General features: G+C 39.0%; 2 protein-coding genes across 3 annotated transcripts; both read right to left on the minus strand.

Moving 5' to 3' along the window:
• Positions 1–343: 343 nt before the first annotated feature.
• On the minus strand, positions 344–10,581 carry zgc:165573 (cysteine-rich and transmembrane domain-containing protein 1). The gene is made up of 3 exons (XM_044205338.1): positions 10,426–10,581; positions 6,341–6,660; positions 344–1,410 (listed from the first exon to the last, which is right to left on the minus strand). The coding sequence occupies exons 2-3, from the start codon at positions 6,639–6,641 to the stop codon at positions 1,307–1,309; spliced, it is 405 nt and encodes a 134-aa protein (XP_044061273.1). The 5' UTR covers positions 6,642–6,660; positions 10,426–10,581; the 3' UTR covers positions 344–1,306.
• A 4,782-nt stretch (positions 10,582–15,363) lies between these two features.
• Positions 15,364–19,436, minus strand: eif4ebp3l (eukaryotic translation initiation factor 4E binding protein 3, like). Of its 2 annotated transcripts, XR_006379012.1 has the most exons (4): positions 19,027–19,436; positions 16,922–17,098; positions 16,286–16,375; positions 15,364–15,957 (listed from the first exon to the last, which is right to left on the minus strand). XR_006379012.1 is itself a non-coding variant. In XM_044206079.1 (3 exons), exons 1-3 carry the CDS (start codon positions 19,154–19,156, stop codon positions 15,929–15,931), a joined length of 336 nt encoding a protein of 111 aa, XP_044062014.1. In that variant the 5' UTR covers positions 19,157–19,434; the 3' UTR covers positions 15,364–15,928. The 2 variants fall into 2 exon arrangements, 1 of the variants encoding a protein (XP_044062014.1); XM_044206079.1 differs by lacking the exon at positions 16,286–16,375 and having other exon boundaries at positions 19,027–19,434.
• Positions 19,437–21,363: the final 1,927 nt, after the last annotated feature.

Below are 21,363 nucleotides of genomic sequence, written 5' to 3' on the forward strand. Positions count from 1 at the left end.
TGTTCTCACCATCTCACCGTCTTTAAGGTACTGTGCATTAGGAAGCCATGACACATCCTGGAATTTATTCCCTTATCAGTTTTGTGTAAAATTGTCTCTCCAGTGTTTTAGTTTCACTTAGCTTCACTTTTGTGAAACATATTGCTAATGCTTCAGGCAGGCAACCATGTTGCAACCAACATCCTGCACTAGCAATTATTATAAATAGTTGAATGGATCCAGCCAGGCCCCCTACAGCTACAGTATACTGATCTATCCTCCTTACTCTCCTTTATCCTCACACACACCACTCACACACACATGCTGCAGTCCCCCAGATAAACACAAATAACAATGCCTCTCATTTCATGGGAATAAATTATTTTAATGCAAGATTCTCATCTAAAGCAAAAGGCATCTAATAACAGGTCATTTGGTTTCTTCTGTTAAGCAATCACATTTTTTTCTTCATATTTTCATTTTTTTTTCTCCAAGGTATGTAATAAAAATAATATTGGAATAATTTTTCATTTCAAGATCACCATGAAAAAAAACATTGAGGCCACTGAATGTTAACAGTAATCAAACATAAATCACTGTCGTCTTTAAAAATGCATTCCATTTATTGTCATATAATTTCACTTGAAGACATACGTCGGCAAAAACAGCTTCTGTGCAAATAAAAGGGATACATTTCAAGCATCAGCTTCTTAAGAGTGCCTTCGACTCATTAGCGGCCAGGGTCTTGGTGGCCTTTGGGTTATGGAGGGTCCAGGATAAGGGGCTGTCCTTGGCGAAGGGAAGTAGCATAGCTGAAGGGGGGTTAGGGAGGGTTGCAGATGGTTGAGAGGGCAGGCAGGAGTAGTATCTTACAGAGGTAATCATCATAAAGTGCCAAAGAGCCTCACACTAGATGAGCCTGAGATACAAGTATAATGTATGTGTGTATATGTTATTGTGTATCTACCTTGGTGTGTGTGCGTCTGTGCCTGTTGTGTGTTGGTACAGTGAAGAGTGTGAGATTCAGGTTACGTTTAGAAGCTCAGTTACAAGCAGCTACAGAATAGCCCCTGGACAGGGTCAGTCAGTTTGTCAGTCAGTGCTGAGGGCTTCACATCACGGTAGAATAAGTAGCTCTGGGAAGAAGAGATGTCCATATGGGATCGAGGCTTTTATTTATAGACGAGCAAAAGACTTGTAGTGGAAAAGTAGGGGTGGTTTTAAGGGAGTGCGAGGTTTAAGGCAGATGGGGGAAAGGGTGATGGGGTTCGAGGCACAGAAATGGGGGGGCAAGGGGGTAATGGGAGTGAACAGTTAGGGGAATAGGTTATGTCAGCATGTCCCAGAGACAGCAGCAACACAGAGCTGTCCAGCAGGCTGTCAGGCACGTGTCTCCTGTGTCATCTCTTCTCCTGTCTTCCACCACGTACACTGGAGAGAGAGAAAAAGGGAGAGAAGTGCCAAAGAAAAGAAGAACAGAGCCAAAAAAGGTTGACAAGGTGATATAGAGAAGAAGGGGGAAAAAATGGAAGACAATTTAAAGAAAGCAATTAGTGATTCCTTTTCTAAAATTGCATTTAACCAGAGATAATTCTCAGAATTACACCGTCAAGCAGTGAGTTCAAGTGTAACCATGGCTGCTATGATTTTCCTCTAATTACATTCATCATGGGAGGCACATTACCATGTTAATGCCATAGCAGCCCAGAGCCATGATCAGACAGCGTTACACTTGAGTAACATCAGCACTGCTCTGAGGTATCATTAAACCAATGAAATGAAAGCTTTCAGAACTACACTCCTCCATGCCACAACAAAGCATTTCCCTTTACTTCATGTACAGCAGTGGCTTTCCCCTTCAGTGAATACATCTAAATAAGTCATGTGAAAGGATTACGTTACCCATACGTGAGCTTTACCATGTGTTCCAGACAAATTCAAGTCAAGTCAAACAACAGTCCTGAATGACTACATCTCCCCTTCCTTGTGTTTGTGATTAATCATTCATGTGGAGGGAAACACTCATCCAGCTTTTAACAACCAGGTGCAGTGACTCATACGTGAGTGTGTTATCAAGGTGACCAGCTCCTGCTCAATAGAATAAGTGACGCTAGCTGACCACTTATCATACTGAACTCTGATAATGATATGACAAAGAACTGGTTAATGATTGGCCAATATTTAATAATGAATGCCTCTATCAAAATGACTCAAAGCAAGAATCTTGATAGCAGAACACTCTCCTTTGATCAGCCAGAAGAGGCTTATCTAAAGTCAGTTACATGAGCAATAACACCTCACAGCCTGCTTTAATACATAAAGATGTTAATTGTGCTCTCTGGAAGCTAGACTGTTCTCTTTGCATATTCATTTTGAATATTTTACAATGACGTGTGCTTTTAGTTTCCCAGCTTGTGCTACACTCTCTTCTGGATGCTCAGTTGGAAGGTGCTACTGCATTAACACACCTTTTATTTTAAACCTGGCTTGATTTCACACTTTTAAATCCTTAATTGCTTACTCTACATACTGATGGGTTTTGCATTTTTACAGTCCCAGTTGCTGAAACAAGTAATTCATTAATCAATTAGTCGACAGATTAATAAGCAACTATTTTGTTAATCGATAAAACATAATTTTTTGAGCAGAAAAGCCAAACATTTCATGGTTGCAGCTACTTGTGAGGGTTTTCTGCTTGTCATTACATTATAGTAAGTAAGTAAATATCTTTGTGTTTTGGGCCGTTGGTCAGACTTGGGCTTTAAGAAATTGTAACAGCTTTTCCACTACTTTCTGAAGTTTTATAAACCAAATGAACAATCAATTAATCTGGAAAATAAATGGCAGATTAATTGATAATGAAAATGACCTTTTTAACAGTAGCACAGGTGTTACTAATACAGGGTTCCAGACTAACTTTTTCCACTAGCAGCACTGGTGCTCCCTACTGAAAATTTTAGGAGCACCAGCACAAAATTTAGGAGCACCACTATATTTTTTTCCATCTTAACTGTACTTCTGATAACTGCTTTGGTAATAAATAGCCAATTTACAGAAATGCTGTGCTCGGCCACACTGAGAGCAGTACATACAATACAGAGCGTTCCATTCTTTGCAATCTAATATTGCCCCCCGCCGATATACCACCAACCCACGCCACAGTTTATGTAAACAAGATTACTGAACAATATTTATAACAACTATGATACACTAACAACTATGATACAACCTGGATGAGTAACTAATATAAATGTTTTAGTTTAATAATATAACATTAAATAAAAAATATAATTAAATATAATAGTATAATGTTAGTGTAATTAATTATATAATGTTACTATATTCATTATAATTTTGTATAATAGTATACTATATAGCCTACCACTAGTACAATATTAATGGCAGTAGGATAATACAGCAGTTTAAGAAATGCACAACCAACATTTATAATTTTTGTAGGTTTTGTTCCAACATTAAATCCTTGTGCAAGAAAAATGGTTCACATTGGTCGTTAGTCCCTAATTTGTTAATGCTAAGTACTAACTTGTCAATTATTACAACCATTCACACATAATAACGAGCTGACATTTGAAAGTTTACTGTAGCACGTCAAGCTTTTTTTAATGTCCCGCCCCACCAGGCTGTGATTGGTCAGTTCACGAAAAGTGACACTGACCCAAACTTAAACCGTGCTTATCGTATCCCTATTGTCTTCTGTCTTGCGGCTTCAGCTGCAAAACCTTGACTAACAGTTGAACTGGTATTGAGGATCTTGAGGAGGACGACGTGGCCTGGTGCATAATCAAACTGGACCGCCGACGCACCTCTCTCGCTCTTGTTTTTGTATAATGGGTTGCTCAAGCAGCCCACAGAGCAACCGGACAATGGGAGGGAATGAACGATCTTTTCTTTTGAAACATGAATCGATAGTTCGTTTCATTGTCACCAAAGAGCCAAGCGAGAGCGAGAGCACTTACGGACCGGACACAGGCACACACACACACACACACACACACACACACACACACACAATGAAGGCGAGTCCCCATGTGATTGTAAAGAGATTTATGTCCCCACAGCATTAGTAATACACACTCACACACACACACTCACACACACATTATAGTTGTTTCATATGATATACAATGATGATTTTAAAAAAAAACAAAAAAAACAAAACGGGGAGCATATTTGCAAGTCGCACTGATGCTCCTAGTTATAAAATTGAGGAGCACTGTCTCCAAAAAGGGTCGCTGGGTCGTTGTCTTCGTTTTATTCAAGTGTCCCTGTAAGCCATGTGACAATGAGCCAGCATGCAGAATACCAGGACCCTGAAACCAAAGTAGCTAAATGCAATTAAGCCATCATCAATTTTATTATTTACACGTGTGCTTTTCCTATTGTGACATGTCAAAATGTCTGTGAAAACGGACGGACCGCTACAAGAGGCACGGAGAGGGTCATGGGACCAACAGAGACAGCCGACAGGCCAATTTAAGGTATTATTAGTAGGACAATTAGTAAGACTCTCTACAGCAAAGGGAAAAACTTGTTATAGGACTATGCTGACATTTAATAATTTTATAATTGTGATTTCAACAATGCAAAACAATGTTAGAATGTTAATTGATTATGGGAGAAACAGACTGAAGACCTGTAGCAACCCTTCCTCCAAAATATGACATTATACTGTATCATTATGAATATTCATGAAAAACAAAGTCTAATTGAGCAGATTTTGACAACATGTAAGGATCCCTTCAATATAAATTACTTTCCAGTTTCTGAACCAAAGTTATTTTATCACAGACATTTCCCACAAATCCTTTAATGTGTGAGTCTGTCGCACAGCAAAAGACTTCCACCACCTTTGTTCAGATTGTCTTGCTGGAGAAATATCAGATAATGAAGTGGCCACAGCTCAATGTTACTGTGGTAAAAGACAAACAAATGTCAATTTTAATTAATCAATACCTACTAAGATGTGTCCACTGCGACATTTTTTAAATAAAATCTCATAAAGAACACGATCACACCCAAAGTCAGTATGGTCTGGTCAGATAACATTGGAATAGCTCACGTTATTAGTGGTCAGCCTTCAGTAAACATGCTAGCAGATTAGCTCGCTAGCGGTAGTGCTAGCACGGCTAACCCCGTCGTCTCTGTGAGTCCGATGCAGCCCTATTCCCAGTCAACAGTCCAATTATGTAGAAAAATTGCCTGCACACCAGTGGTGGAAGAAGTATTCAGATTCTTTACTTAAGTAAAAGTACTAATACCACACTATAAAATTACTCCACTACAAGTAAAAGACCTGCATTCGAAACCTTACTTAAGTAAATGTAAGTATTATCAGCAAAATGTACTTAAAGTATCAAAAGTTAAAGTACTCATTCTACAGAAAAATGTTCCCCGTCAGTGTTATACTATTATATATGATGTTTCTGGAATAGCTGCATAATGTGTATGTTGCATTTTACTGCGCAGATGTTTAAGGTTGAGCTCATTTTCACTACTTTATATACTGTTTTCAAACTTATGTCCTGTTACATTGATTAAATGTATTAGGCTAAAAGCTCCTCAGATGTAAAAAGAATACATATATTCCAGGTGCAAAGGTGACAAAAAGTGGACATTTTTGTCAAAAGTGTTCTTTTTGCATCTGAAGAGCTTCTTCTACTTTTTGTGTCAGTGTGCAGTAAGGCTGGGTATCAGTACTCGATAGCTTTAAGGTATCGCCCAAAATAACCCAGTACCAAGTAGTATCAAAACTTATCCAGTCAAACGATACCTGCATTCAATCCTTTTTGTACCCAGAGCTAGAAAAAAATGACTATTTGTATGGTTGTGCTTGCAGCCAATCACCACAAGCATTCTTCAATTTAATGCAACATGTGATTGGCCCACCACCACAGCTACAGCTAGCAGCTACAGCTAGCAGCTACATTCATTCTCTGGTGGTGAAGTCGAGCGCAGTGTATTTAATGGAGTTGGCAGTTCAGCGATGATGCCACCAAAATCGAATGAACCGATACCAATCAAAATCTACTGGTATCAGTATCACTTTAAGGGTACCGGTATAGGTACTGGTATCAGAGTTTTTTAAACAATACCCAGCCCTGGTGTGCAGAAAGATTTTCTGCGTAATGGGAGTGCTACACGCACCTGACACTATCTTTTGAAAAGCCTGGATTCAAGAGCGCAAACCCTTTAACAATTGTTCTACTTTCCAATTCCCTGTCAACACGTCATTCAGGATAACACTTCTCATGTCATCAGTGGTCTTCCAACCATTCTGTTCTGACACCATTATGAATACTGTACATATTTGAATCAACCTCTGCTGTGTGTTACCACTCACCTGTGTTTTTGGGAGCTTCCCCATACATAGGGTCAGGAGGGGGTCCCCCCTGCCAGCCAAATTGTGGTTGTCCAGGGTACCCTTGATAAGGAGGCTGTCCTGGGCCAGGATAAGGACCTCCAGGGCCCATCGGTCCAGCAGGGTAGTTAGGGTAAGCTGGATTAGGCTGCTCCATGTTAACAGGGTATCCCTGCGGAGGATAACCCTGAGGTGGGTAGCCTTGTGGAGGTGGGCCCTGGGATGGGTAGCCTGGAGCAGTGGGGCCACTGCCTGGGTATGGAGGGGGCTGCTCAAAATTCATCTTTGGGTTGAACAATCACCTAAATAACAAGAAAATAGGAGTGATGGTGTAAATAATGGCACTTTTCTCATTTTAATAAGTTGGCTAAGTGTATACAGTAAAGACAAGCAGATGATGTGTGTCCTATGTATTCACCAGTGCCAGTACTGATGTCAAAAGGGGAAAATACAAAATAATGTACCACATGTCACATATTAGAATTAGTACAACTTGTTTTTCTGCTATTATGCAGACATAATATAATGTACAATAAAAATTCCAAATACCTTAAATACTCTCATATATAACTGTATAATAAAGATTTAAAAGCCTACTTAGAAATAGTTTAATTATACTGCATACAGTAGGACTATATACAGTATATTGATTTTCCTACTACAACGATCACAGTATACACTTTTTGTGGTTATTAAAATGGCGGGGAAAAAAAAGCATTTTCAAACAATAAAAACATCATTTACTATAGTGATGGCTTTATTTGCTGGAGGACCTTATGACAGATGTTCTTATGCTGTGAAGCTTAAACAACACTCCATCATCATAGTTTGAAGTTACCTTTATATTTATAGATGTGAATGCACCATAATTCTATTCAGAACAATATGTGGTATTGTATGGACCATGAAAAAATGTAAGCAAGTGTGTGTCTGCATGTTAAATTCAGCCTCTAGAGTCACATTAGGCAATGAATTCCTCTGGGTCCCAATATAAGAACAGAACATTTTCAGGCAGGCACAAAAATGATGCAATTGTTTACCAGAACAGAAAAGTACATAGCATATAGTTGTCTTCCCTAATCCCTCAACCTTCATATGGCAAACAACCGTGATCTCCACAGCCACACAGGAAACACAAGCACAGCATATTATTGTACAGTTTGTTGAGGGTGTCTTATGAGTCAATGGACAAACACAACCCACATCAGCCCTACCAGAGATAAGCACCATTACAATATCTTACTGTTCACACACAGACTTTACAAATGAAGGAGTCAGCTTTACAGTGTGCAGGGTGAGGCTAATCAAATGAATCACGAGAAAGAGAAGGAGAGAAAGAGACTGCAGTGACAATACAGGCCTGTACTGGTTGTATCTTCACACTTGGTTTTCCTCTTTACTCAGAAACACAAACAAACAAACACGAAAGGTGAGATGTCAAATTATCGACGTCACACATACATAGATTCCGTACGATTTGTGAGACGAACATAAGAAGGAAGATTTAAGAAACCATTTCTTTTGATGCTGTTTCTTATCCAGGAACTGTTATAATTTGTAGGCCGTTTAGAAAGTACAATAAATGTTTGTTATCATCTTAGTGTCTAAAGGTTATTTGTTCCACTCTAGACCTCGTGAGAAGGAAGTGCATTTCCCGACCTACCATCAATGGCTTCTGAGGCAATCAGGTCCATCACAACCCTCATGCTAGCCTTTATCACTGAATTTGCTCATGTAGATCATCCATAACAAAGGAAAGTGGGCCAGATGGAAAACTGCACCTCTGTTAGGCCTCCCAGGATTCCTCTGTGATGTCATATATGTACACAGTAAACATCTAAATAGCACTCCAACCCCTTTCTGCTCAGCTTCTCCATCCACATCCCATCTTCTGTCTATAATACTGCTGTAGCTGCAAACTGAATAGTATCAAGAGGCATTTCTCGAATTGGTAGACACAAAACTGGTTGCCAATGCCTTTTTTTTCCACTTCTGTATTAGAAAAAAACATGTTTTTCATCTCTTTGATTACCTAATTTGGTAATAATATTAACAACAAGGTTTATGGGTGGCTCATGGGTAGTGTTATACCTGATAATAAGATACATTTCATACTAATTTCTAAATACCATGAAAGTGTAAGATTAAATAGACCCATGGGGAAATGGAAGGAATACAACAGTTTCTGTTGTACTAAGTGACAATTACTACCTCCTGCTTTAACATCAGCAATAAGCTTCTCTGTGCAGCGCTTTTCAATAGATGGCTGGACATTTCACTACCTGAATGTGTTCTTAAAGCTACTGACAGATGGCAAGGCCTCTGTAACTATGGTTACCATGCTCCAGGAGGAACAGAACAATCCATGATGATTTGTTTTTGTTGTACCTTAAGGCAGCGAGGAGTAGTAAAATAATACAATTATCAGATTTCTCTTTCTCCCTGTACACAGGGAAGCTTCTTCGATGGCTGTCAAACCTTTGTTCCAGCTCATCTGTGACTAGAGAGCGTTACATTACTGGCCAAAGGCTGAGAAAGGGCTTTTCTCAACGGGACCTTACAAATAATCAGTAATCTGACACTAATAAGGATGTCTACAGCATCAAAGTTCACCTTGTAGGTCACCTTGCCTTTATTGTACCCATATAAATCTGCACTAGTCTTAGGTATCAGATTAAGTTTTGATGAGAGGTGATTTACAGGTCTTGACTCATATGAGGGCTTGCACAATATTGTCTGTATGTTTACTGTATGAGTGTATGTTCATTTGCATGTGTGTCATTTGTTTTTCCCCTGTTGGACTGCAGGAATAAGTGAGTGAGCTCAGAAAATGTTTCCACAACAGTATCATAGTGATAATATCATGTACAGACACACACACGCGGACAGTGCACCTGAGATGTCTCTGAATCCATTAAATCCCTCTGAACCTAATGGCGTTGAATATATTGATGAAGGAGTAAAAAGGCATAGTCAGTTGACTAACAAATGTGTTATTATAATGGCAGCATTAAACAATTTACAATAAAACAGCCACTTAACTGGTAAAAGTTATTAACCTTAATCAAAACAATGCCTCTGTAAACTAAGTAAGGGACAAAACAAGGCACCTGATCAAATCTAAATTAAACTTTGTAAAATCCATTAAGTGCTGCTAGCATCAGCTGATTTAAGCTGACACAGTAAATGCCAGTGTTCTGCTTATAAAACACAAGTGCAATGAGCTGAGGATACCGGGAGAACTTGCATGAATTAACAAATTCCCTTTTTTTCTATAGAAATTTAAACAGGATTTTACATGCATTGTACAATTTAAATGAGCCATGTGATGTCAACTTTAAGGTAATATGTCCAGTAGAAATACTGCACATCAACACGATAAATTCTTTGTTTTATCCCTAAAAGTATGGCCTAAAAAGGTAGGCAGTCTATGTTGGCACAGTTTATTCAAAAGCTTCATTTAATTGAGACTTTGCTTACACATACTGAGCTATCCATGTTACGCTGCGGCTCTGTAGCCTGGCAGCCTGTGTTTACTTTCTCTACGTCTAGAGACATCATGAGTGTATATGAAGACACCCCATTGGATCTAATTAGGAAGAATCAGAACCACAACTATCTCACACAAACACACACATGGGCAAACACATGGGCTGAGTTAGGTCACGACAAACTGATTCAATAAAAAAATCTATAATTTACAGTACATTAACCAAAATCTTTGCTGCTACAAACTAAAGTGATATTTAGCCTCGTTACATTAATTAAGAGTTCGGCTATTAAGCTAGTTTGTCATTAGCTTAATGTTACCATATTCGCCTTTATTAGTATTAGTAGCCTATTAATATTAGTATTGGTAGTAGTGTTTTCACAACGGCATTCCGACATTAGGTTAGTTATCTATAGCCTATAACGTTTAAGAAATATTAAACGCTACTAACATAGGCCGAATAGAAGTGGCACCTGCAGGCCACAACCCACTATAGCACTGTTCGGTCCTAAATTCATGATGACTAGGCTGATAAACACATAAAAATAAGAGTTACGGACGTGTGTGGACCACCTACCTTTGAATAAATAGTATCGCGGTTTGTTGTAAGTAGCAGCACTGTCTGTTTAGAAATAAACTTCTTCTGTCTTCAGTGTTTATTACTATTTTTACCGCAATGAGCGACCCTCTAGTGCCTAGAAACCCAGTGCGTATCAAGTTTGCGGGACGTGACGTCATTTGAAGGGTACAGCACGGGGAGTGCTAGTGGGCAACAAAGGACGGGATTGGCTGCTCCGACAGCCGTTGATCATAGCGTCCAATCACAAGCCAGAGCGATGAGAAGTCAGGGAAAAGACTCCTGCCCCTGATCATCTGACTAGATAAAAGATTAAATAGGCCTACATCACCAAGTCAATGACAATGAGAGACAATAGCTGAGATGAGTGACTAATAAATGTTAATCATTAATTAGTGACCTAGTTGTTTTCGCCCTTGGAATTTGATTTTTTTTTATTTTAATAAGCATATGGAAACTTGGCAGCTGCTATTATTTTATAGATGCAAATATTTTGGAGCTTTTTTGTTTATCTACATCATTGTGTTTTTATTCACCCTATAACAGCAGACCTATTTGGGCAAGGTGCATTGCTGGTTTTCTCCCAGCAGATGTCAGACTACTCACAGTCTTCTCTGAAGTGTAGGTTGCTGCTGTTTCTTGCACTGTAAAAAGCAGGCAATGAGTTATTAAACTGTTGTGTTATTATGTAGGTTAATAAATTTGTCTGTGTTTTATTTTTGTTTTCAGAAATTTAAGTATCAGCATCACATGCCTTCCAATATAAATTCAGCCATTGAGGAGCACTTTTTCAACCATAAAACACTTTGAAGACTGACAACAAACACTGATTTTTTTTTTTTTTTTACATTACATATGGTTGGGTAGTTAATCTATAACAAAGTATCATATTCTATAAAATGATGATACAGTTTGCATGTATTTTATTAATCTGTAAAGCACCCATGCATGTGTACCACACACACAAACAAGGGGTCATAGGGTTGGGAGACAGGGTTGTAAAACATCATCTCATTTCTTCCATCAGACATGCGTTACATGAGTACAGTATGAATATAGTGGCATACCAGCAGCCTGCCAGCATGACAGCTGTCATTGACACTGGAACTTAAAAGGAAATGGTCTCTATTCTGCAAGGTGATACCAGACTGTGTAGTAACATGTGATATGGCTTGCACAATGAGTATGTACAATTGATCCTATTGATCCTATATCAATAGACAGATAGTTATAGATCAGTGGTGCCCCTGAGAAACAAGGACCTGACCTTTGACAGATACACACTAAGCTATGTTAACAGCTAGTATAAAGTAATGCATGGAAAAGATGTTGGGGAAAAGTACTATTAGTGGCCTGGCAGCAACTGTTAAAAGTCTGATCTGAGACTGCCCTATGAGGCATATCATTAACAGAAAATAAATCATAAGCTTTATCCTAAGATTGAGCCAAATACATGGCAACACGGTGTACACTGTCATTCTAAACAAATTTGTTGTATAGTGAACAAGGCCAAGGTCTGCTTTCAGTGTGAGTTAAAATATCATTATATCATAGTATTTCTTGTAATTTTCTACACTTTAAGACCTTCATTATATAATCTTTTGTTCCAAGTGCTAAACAGGTTAAACCAATGATGAAATATACTTAATCCAAGAAACTGTTAACAGCTTGTGTCTCGGATTTCATTTCAAAATGCAGCAGTGATCTTGGAATTGAATATTATCTTACTCAACAAAAGTCTGAATTGTCTGGATTTCTGCAGTGTAAATGTTTGAGTGAATGCAATATAAATTTAAGTTTGTGAATGTGTGTTCATGCATGAGGCAAACATGCGGCCCACTTCAGCCCCTGTCCCCTTGATGTCATGATAGATGTGACCAAGCAGGCCGTGTGTTTGAGTCTCTGTTTACATCGTCGCCTCGGCAATTCAGCCCGAGCCTGCACCGGCGGGTTCAACAGGAGCGGCTGACAAAAATAGAGCCTCATCAACCAGCTTAACTCTTCCCAACCCTCTTACTGGGGAAGGGGAGCGGGGGGGGGAAGTAGGGGGAAGGAGATGAAAAGGGGGAATATTTTGTTTCTGGAAAAAGGCAGTGGGGTTCACTGAAACTCAGAAGGTAGGCAGGGGTGGTCGTTTGGAGTAAAGTTGTTTATAGTGGAACAAAGCTGATATTTTCCAAAACAACCTTTCAAGGATGTATGGCAATCAAACCATTGACTGGTTCGCCACAAGCCAAGATGAAGCATTTTATATAAGGAGCAAGCAGAACCTTGTGTCACATTTACACATTTATTTATTTGGATTCAATGTAATGTGTGTGATTCAGTTAAACAGCACTATATCCTTTGTCTTTTTTATTTTGAAATTATGACTAATTTTACTTCTGAAATATGTGTAATTATATTGTGTCATGCCCACAATATAACAATATGGGGGTTTTGTAGAATGCATTGCAAGAAAATAAGCCATGACAAATTTATCTTTGCAGATACTTTTGGCCCTAGCTCAGTGATGGATACCTTGTCCATAAAGTTACTGACAAGCTCATGTGTCATTGTCACATGCCCAGTGATAAACATACTAGCAAGGACCTCCCACACTGACCATTTTATTACACAGCTACAAAAAAAGTCTTGATGTAATCTCATTTATAAGATCATAATTATTAAAAATGACCAATGGCAAATTAATGTATGTTGGAAATCATGTGCAGGTGTGATTGGAAGCTTGCAGTGAAAGCCAATTCAAATTTTACATGACGTTTACATCAAATGTATGTGGCTAGTAATCATACTGTATATCCACTACAAATATAGAGTGGCAGTCATGTCAGTCCCATGCGTACATCTGTGAGTTTTTTTGTCCAAAGTGAACAAACTTTAAACATGTAATCACAATGACACATGTGCACATTGTCTCCTCTAAAGCCATGACTTTTCAGTCATGAGAGAGCAATTTTGAGCTAGAGAGTCACCAACCCGATTACCTTATACCTTATGTTGATTTAATTTGTCACCAATGGTTTTCATTGGTACTATCAAGCTTAATGGGTCAGAAAGCCTACTGATAAAGGTAAAGGAATTTATTGTAGACAAGGTTTTGAGTTGTTCATTTAAAGTCTGTGATAGATGGTTACCTCTATATACACCTTTGGCATAGCTGCCCTCACCCTCACCCTTTTTACTGGACCTCAAAGCTGTGTTTGTAAATTGGTGCCCATCCCAGAATAGGACATGGGATGATTACATCAGATTTGGTGTATCAGTAAATGTGCTCCTCACTGTGTGTCACCAAAAGCTTGTGCAAAGGTATGTGGGTGCGTGTATGCACAAGAACAGTGAGGTTTGTGGAGTACATCGAGTATCAGTTTCAGTTTCATATCTCCCCCTCTGCCAGACAGGAAATCCCTCAAAACTCCACGACGGGAGCATATGTCATTTCTTTTTTTGTCACTTGGCACCTGGCCTTGTTCTCACGTGCGCCTAGCACAAACACACACACACACTTGTTCAAAGAGTACATGCAGGTTGGCACGTTTTCCAGTATTTGGGTCTAGTATTTGCTGTAGGGCACAGTAACACTATGGCACATAGCAGGTTTATTTTGCATGCTCTTATTTGCGATCAACCAAATACTGAGCACATGTTTAAACCTTCTTTGAATCTTATTATAAAAAAGGAGTCAGTATAACAGAGCCTCTCGGCCAAAAGTCCATTGTTAGCTTAAATGCAATGCAGTCAGTCACATCTGCAAGGCCATGGGACTGGAACAGCTGAGCGGGCTGACCCACATCACTAACTTACACATGACGCAGAGGGACCTGCTTATCTGTTCTCACTTGAATACTGCACTGCAAGATATACCTTGACATCAGCAATAGCTTTAAAATCCAAATTGTGGGGTCATCATTGTTGAAACAAACATTTATGCCACATCTGCCTCAACACAACTCATACTCAGTAAATCCACAATTACATATTTGAACTAACTGCCTGGTCAAATACCAGCAGGTGTCACACCCCCACATCGCAGAGTGGTTTCAATATGTCTGGCCTTTGGACTGCAGCTGCCCGCATTCCGTAAGACCAGGTCTACTCCTACAGTCAGCCTCCCTAATCTACAGATCAGTGTCTGGAACAAGCAGGCATACCCTGACCCTGTTGACAGTGTGAAAAGCTGACTATGCAGTGTACATGGGTCTGGGTTACTTTCAGCCTTTCATGTGCTACTGTTGCACTTGGAATTCACTCCTGTTGTTCAGAAATGTCTAAAAAATGTTCATTATTAGCTATATCTTTTGTTGTATTAGACTTGTGTGTTTTATTAGTCAGCTATCACCAGATGTGCATGTATTAAGGTCATTCTGACTGTTAACAAAGTATGCTTATGTTTGACCTTAATGCTAATAACTTACCTAACCTAAAGCAACTGCTTCTCTGCTTAATCAGTTCAACACAGATGGGCCAACTCTGTCTGCCTGTGTGAGGAGAGTTCACTCCACCAGTGCACAAAAACATACCATTCCATGCAAGAGGCACTTTTGCAACTCATTAAAACGTGTAGTTTTCTGTGGCCACATGCTTTTCCATTACACAAGGTGTTATGAGGCTGTTGCAGAGAAGATTTTATTAAAACCTAGTTCCTCCTAGTTATAATGTACACTAGGCACACATTAACCACAGATTTCTCCTGTATTCTCTTATAAACTACACACATTGAGCTTCAAGGAGCAAAGTTTCATGTCATAAGACACTTAAAACTTCAAATTCAGTTAAGAGAAACTCCTAAAAGGTTATGAAATAGTAAAGAAGAAAAAGAAAAAGTTTAAATGCTTTTCTTACACTTTGTATCTATGGTGTAAAGAATAACACCGTCCTGAACATTACTCAATACAGAATGTGACAATACATTTAATGAAAAAAACAACACGTGACTGCTGACAGTTTGAACAGCCTTTATTTGAAATTATTCACAAGTCATCTCTTCCTCCATACAAAACAGAGTATGAGCTGATTTTCTGTGGGCCCTGACCCCCAACATTAGGAGACACTTTGCCTATCACAAAGAAAATTAGCCATCCTTTTTGGGGGGGAAATACAACAAAACAAAACTGATGCCTGCAGTGAAAAAACTCTACATGTCATAATGTAATCATCTTATATTCTCCAACTTAGAAAATAGGCTACATAGTACAATATTCTTATTTACAAAAGATAAAAAAAAAATTAAAAAAAAGTGAAATCAAAATGGATTTTTTCCCCAATCCTGCTGCAGTGAGCAACCAACCAACCCCTTTAATACCATTTCTTTACTTAACACACTTTTTTAGGGTCAAAAACACCCTACAGCTTTCTTCTATTCTTTTGGTTCCTCACAAAAGCTTTTATTAAAAAAAAAAAAAAAAAAAAAAAAAAAGTTGAAAAAAAGCTTTATATGAAATGCATTACAGTCATGAATGACCTTGGGGGTGTTTTAACTCTCCACAGGAGGTATTACTGGAGCTCAGATGTCCATCTCAAACTGGTTGTCATCTGTTGAAAAGGGACAGAAGAAACAGTTGAGATTAAAAAGTTTGACAATCAGCTGTCAGTTTACATTTGTGTTTGCAGCCCAACAACCACACCTTAACAGACTACAGAGAAGATGACAAAGTGCAGACCTTATCAATACATTCATAACTGTCAAGAAAAATCAAAAAACACTAAAAGTCCAAACCCCATGTGTGTTTACCAAGCCAGACAGAGGAAAAAGGGGGTCAACCCTAATCCCCATGGTCTTTAGTTTGACAGCAGGAATGGAGAGGGACAGATTGATGGTTGGATGTATTTCTCTCAATAATAAATAGCTGTCTCAACTTGCCTATGATGCCAAAACCTTTGGTTACAGTGCCACGAAAAGCCCCACAAGAGAAGCACTGCCAAAATGAGGTCTTTTATCCTCTGGAGAGGGCTATCAGAAATACAGAACATTAAGTAAAACCATCGATTTGCTAAATAACTGTTAATAATTTTTCTTAATCCCTCAGCAACAACAAATTAACATCTGACACCACCAGTCTTATTACAGTACAAAATATATAGTGATTGTTGAGTAAATAAGCCACTGGCCTAGTTTTAAAAGCCTGGTTATGCCCATGAAGGCACAGCCCCTGAAAGACTAAACTAACACATAGCGATAATGACAGAGCACTCCTATCTCAGTCCTCAACACAACTGCTGTGCTGCAGACATGTAGGCATGGCACTGCAGGAACACATGTTGCACATTTCTGCTGTATTAGCACATGTTGAATACTCATGACAACGTAAAATGAAGACTCAGTGGAAACAAAAGGGTTGCAAGTTCATAAGAAAACCACATTAAGCTGGAAAAGCATTCTATGCATAAGGAAATTTGATAGGGCTACAAAAAATGTGTATTGTGGGGGATATTTTGATTTCATAAAACCACAAAAAGCATGAAAGGGGAGATAAGAACTAAATAGTGGTATGTTTACCTGCAATGTCCTTCTCTTCCTCCTCGGCCTCCTCTTTGAGATCCTGCAATTTCCCCATGGGGTGTGTAGCAGGTACTGTTACCCCTGGAATCTGGGGCAAACAGCATGGGGGGGTGCGGGCAAGAGGGGAATTTCGACAATCCAACAGAAACTTCCTGTCATAGATAATGCGAGTACCTATGTTTGAGAGAAGAAGAAAAAATCTGTTGTTTGACCTGCAGTAAACAAACATCAACTCACTTCCTGAAAGAAGTAAATGCTGTGAAGACACACACACACACGACCAAATGCTGATATATCACAGGATCAAATGATAGCCTAATTATTACTAGAGCAACTTTGCATCTCTTCAAGGTGCACATCTGGGGAGTTAAGTATCATTATCCTCAACCGGAGGGGGATCTGAGTGGAAAAGTAGCGTTCTGTGTGCGTGCAGGGTGGAGGGATGAAAGCTGCCACAGCAATGAGTTCTAGGAAATCAGAGCACAAAACATTCTCTCTTTGAAGCAAGAGGCCTTGAGATTAAACCAAAGCCACATGTTTCGTTCTTTGGGTAAAAGCTTTAACACTGACAGCAGATGAAACATGCTTAGGTATGTAGCCAAGGATGGCTTTTCTCAACCTTTCTCAAAGCGGTGACATGATTTAAGCTCAAAGCTCCACACAAACCCTGCTGCTTGCCACATCTAAAATCTACTTGGCATGGCACTCACCATTTGGACTTAGGCCAACTCCAAGCAAAAACAGTGTCATAAATAGCGTGTTGTGATAATTTTGACCAGGACATGACTGAGTCAAGGAGTGGTCTGCTGTGTATTTATTGGAGTTTGAACCAGTCTGTACAGTATCTTCTCAACCTCTGTACAAGGAAAAACACGTTATGTAATAACTGAGCCGTGAGTAGTTCGTCCTGGACAAAGGGAAGTAAAGCAGAGGGGGGGAGACAAAGAATTGGGGTGAGGAAAGGGGGCTGGAATACAAGCTATAGCGCAAGCAATGCATTGCAAGGCAGCAATAGAGTGCAGAGCAGTTATGTTAAAAAAAAAAAAAAAAAAAAGGGGTTAGCAATGCAACATGGCATAACCCCGGTAGAGTAAAAAGTGTTGCACGTCAAGTGGAACACAAGTCAGAACTTTGTGTTGCAACGTCCTACGCTGTTTACCAGTGCCGTCAATGTTTGGCACACATTTTTAAACATATATTGCTCATACTCCCCATGCATTAGACATTTCCTTTCCCTCCCCCTCTTAACTTGTACAGAATGTTCTCAGCTGTTCCTGAAATGCAAAGCAGAGAGCAGTGGGGATAGGACGGCCTCCAGCTCACTGCAGAGGCCAATCACTCTGCTGTTCTGGCAGCTGGACACATACACCCTCTTAGAATCACAAGTCACGGGTTCGACAGCTCTTGCTGTCTTTAGATGTCAGTGTTTTTCATGCAACAACAAGTGACTGTGTGCTCAGACTTCAATGTGTTTAAAAAGTTATGTTTTTATTTGTCATGTTTATGCCAATACTCATGTGTACATCTTGTCTGAAGAGTTACTATTATTGTTCTGCTCTCAGCAATGAAAATATATACACGTCTGTGTTACAATGCAGTACTGATTGTAATTGGAAAATTAGTGATATAAAAAACAAAAAAATGTTGTGTACACTACTTATGGTGTAAGTACATCCTGATTTCATTGTTTGTTTCACAAAAACTGTTGACTTTGCCAAATCAACAAAGACAGCAAACTTGTTGACAACATGAGGGCTGCATCCAACTGTCACTATGTGAGCAACAAGGCATCTATCTAACTATCATACTTTCACTCACAATTGTTTACATTTTAATACGGTTATTTTATGGTGAGCTAAATAACATTTTAATCCGATACTTTTATCAACAGTTTTAAGCATGTGCTTATTGTTTGCAGGGTCTCGCGAGAACTTATCGTTGCGATGTGAGTAATGGCACGCATACACAAACTGTACTGAAGATACAGACTTTTTTCTGGATAGTTCTGTGGTGTGAACGCATTTCACAAAACAAAAGTAGACTAAAGCAATATTATCTCGAGAGAAAGGGTTTCGCTCACTTTCCGTTTCCCCAGTTCTTACCTCCAGGCGTGGTGGAGAAGAGGGTACCCCCGGGTGTCTGGCTGTAACAGTCGGGTAGCTGGGACCAGTCCTTCAGGGTGAGCACCCTGGTGGGGATGGGGCAGCTTTTTTCATTTGTGCCGGTCGACATGCTAGCTTCTGCTTAGTTGCTGCAGGCGGACTGGGACAAGTGTTGTTAAAGTCTTTAAACTCGCTAAATAACGCTCGCTCACAGCCTCGCACGAAGACAAATAAATTCAAAGTAGGTGTTTTACAACAAAACTTGACTAAAGTAAAAGTTATATAACTTCAACGTGTAAACTAAGAGTTCAAGCAAGCACGGAGTTTGGGGCTCGGTGGTGTCCGTCGCTACAAGCAGCTACCATGTGCTGTATTTGTAGCACCCACAGCTGCAACAGTCACTCGTGATGTTTTTGTGGAACAGCTATGAGACACGTGGTGCAACGGCCATGTGGTGCGAATGTTTGCTTGTAAAAGACAGTCTGTAGGGGCGGTGGTAACAATGGAGAATGGGGGTGGGGGGGAAATCAATATTGATTATGATGAGAAGTACACATATGTTTTTTAACCCCGATTAAACGTGTAGCTATGTTATTTTACACTAAAGGATACGATCATCCAAAGTGTGAGATTAGGAGAAAAATCTCTTTTATGAAAAAATGATTTTGCACTATAAAAACCAGTGCAAAACTCTAAAATGTGAACAAATAGAAAAAGAGTAATTTAACACAACTTAAAATATGATTCAAACCTCATTCTCTCAGTCATCCACTTCTAACCTGAGCTTTTGCAAGGTTCCCCAGTGCTTAGAATACGCTTCAAATCCCCGCTGGAGAATAGATCTGCAGGTAAAGGCTTAAGGCGACATTTTAAAGATGTGAAGATGTAGGATCTACCTCCATTCAGGTAAGCTTCTCTTCATCCCTTTAATGTGGCTATGCAGTATAATGTAACACAAAATAGTGCTTTAGGTGAATGGCGTCAAATGAATTACCATAAAATGACATGAGATGAAAATTGCTATCCAGGGCTTCTCTGGTTCACAAAACACGCGCAACTCCACCTCGTCAGTGTTACTCACTCGCTAACACTGCCCCCTACAGGCGTTTCAATGTGTGGAACAGAGTGTGCACGTTTCTCACGGAGAGCTCGTCACAGCTGCTGCAGATCCCTGATCGACTTCAACAACATCAATAATATATTATGTGCTTATTTTTTCTATAATGAGGTGATGCATAATTTTAAATTTTTTTTTATTGTGTTATTTTGGTCATGTTTTGCGGTATTTTGGTTGTATTTATTGTATTACCTTGAACCTAATTCTGATGTACCCTTACCCCATCTCTTGGGTAATGTCTCATCGTTGTACATCGGTTTTGTTGATAAAGATATTTGAGGAAAAAATAAAAAAACTAAACAAATAAATACAGAGGAAGGAATCCATGATGCGAAGCTGTGCAGATACTGCCTGTAGAGTTTTTCGGAAATATTTGTTTCCACATATTGGACACAAAATGAGGGCAACGAAATGAGGCAACACACCTTATTAATTCCACATAAAATGTCTATTGCCCCTGAAAAATATAAACAATAGAAAGGAAGAAAGAATATTGCCTCCAAAAATATTGCTACACAAATGTTTAATCAGGACAATTAATTTTAAATAGAATATAAAATAAAAACAACAAACAACCTATTTCGTAATTTTAATTTACACTTTAAGTTCCTTTCCGGTTTCCTATGAAGAAGTTACTCCTATTTCCCAACCACTTGAGGGCGACATCGACAGGAATACACTGGGGCCACTGTTGTGAACAAATACCATATAAACTGAGATTTAAATTCACTGTAACGCAGATGTGAATGTACCATTTCAGTGTTACAAATTGTCTATGACCAGTAGTATCTTCCTTAAAAATACAGTTGATCTCTGTGTGTGGAGACTTGGAGCCTCCAGTGCACATATACTGAGAATGGACTTTTCAGTGAAGCAGAATACATCTTTATGTCCAGTAGATAGTTGAAAGCAAAATATTTAGATTTTTTTTATGAGGGAGGAGTGCGTGTTCTTTCAAGAATTTTTACCGAGGTAATTGATTTTTATTTTTTAATTGTTGTAGAAAAACCATGTGAGACATATATTATTTTACAAAGCAGAGTATTTTTAATTGAAACATGTCTGGGTGGGATCTTTAATGCACTTGTAAGCACACTAATTTACTACCTAAATGTATAAATATAAAATATATAATAGGTCTAAAATTTGAACATCTGTTTTTTTCTCCTGCTGCAAAGTCCATTAAGGGTCATGGGTACCATACAATTCAGCATATCCAG

This window comes from Siniperca chuatsi, linkage group LG8, assembly GCF_020085105.1.
Source record: "Siniperca chuatsi isolate FFG_IHB_CAS linkage group LG8, ASM2008510v1, whole genome shotgun sequence".
NCBI classification, from domain to species: domain Eukaryota; kingdom Metazoa; phylum Chordata; class Actinopteri; order Centrarchiformes; family Sinipercidae; genus Siniperca; species Siniperca chuatsi.

Excerpts from the sequence above, each read along its gene's own strand:
- zgc:165573 (XM_044205338.1), bottom strand. The coding sequence starts at position 6,641 with ATGAATTTTGAGCAGCCCCCTCCATACCCAGGCAGTGGCCCCACTGCT. Across the intron at positions 1,411-6,340 it reads GGAAGCTCCCAAAAACACAG|TGTACGTGGTGGAAGACAGG; the intron begins GTGAGTGGTAAC and ends CTCTCTCTCCAG.
- eif4ebp3l (XM_044206079.1), bottom strand. The coding sequence starts at position 19,156 with ATGTCGACCGGCACAAATGAAAAAAGCTGCCCCATCCCCACCAGGGTG. Across the intron at positions 17,099-19,026 it reads CTTCTCCACCACGCCTGGAG|GTACTCGCATTATCTATGAC; the intron begins GTAAGAACTGGG and ends TCTCAAACATAG. Across the intron at positions 15,958-16,921 it reads GGAAGAGAAGGACATTGCAG|ATGACAACCAGTTTGAGATG; the intron begins GTAAACATACCA and ends CCTTTTCAACAG.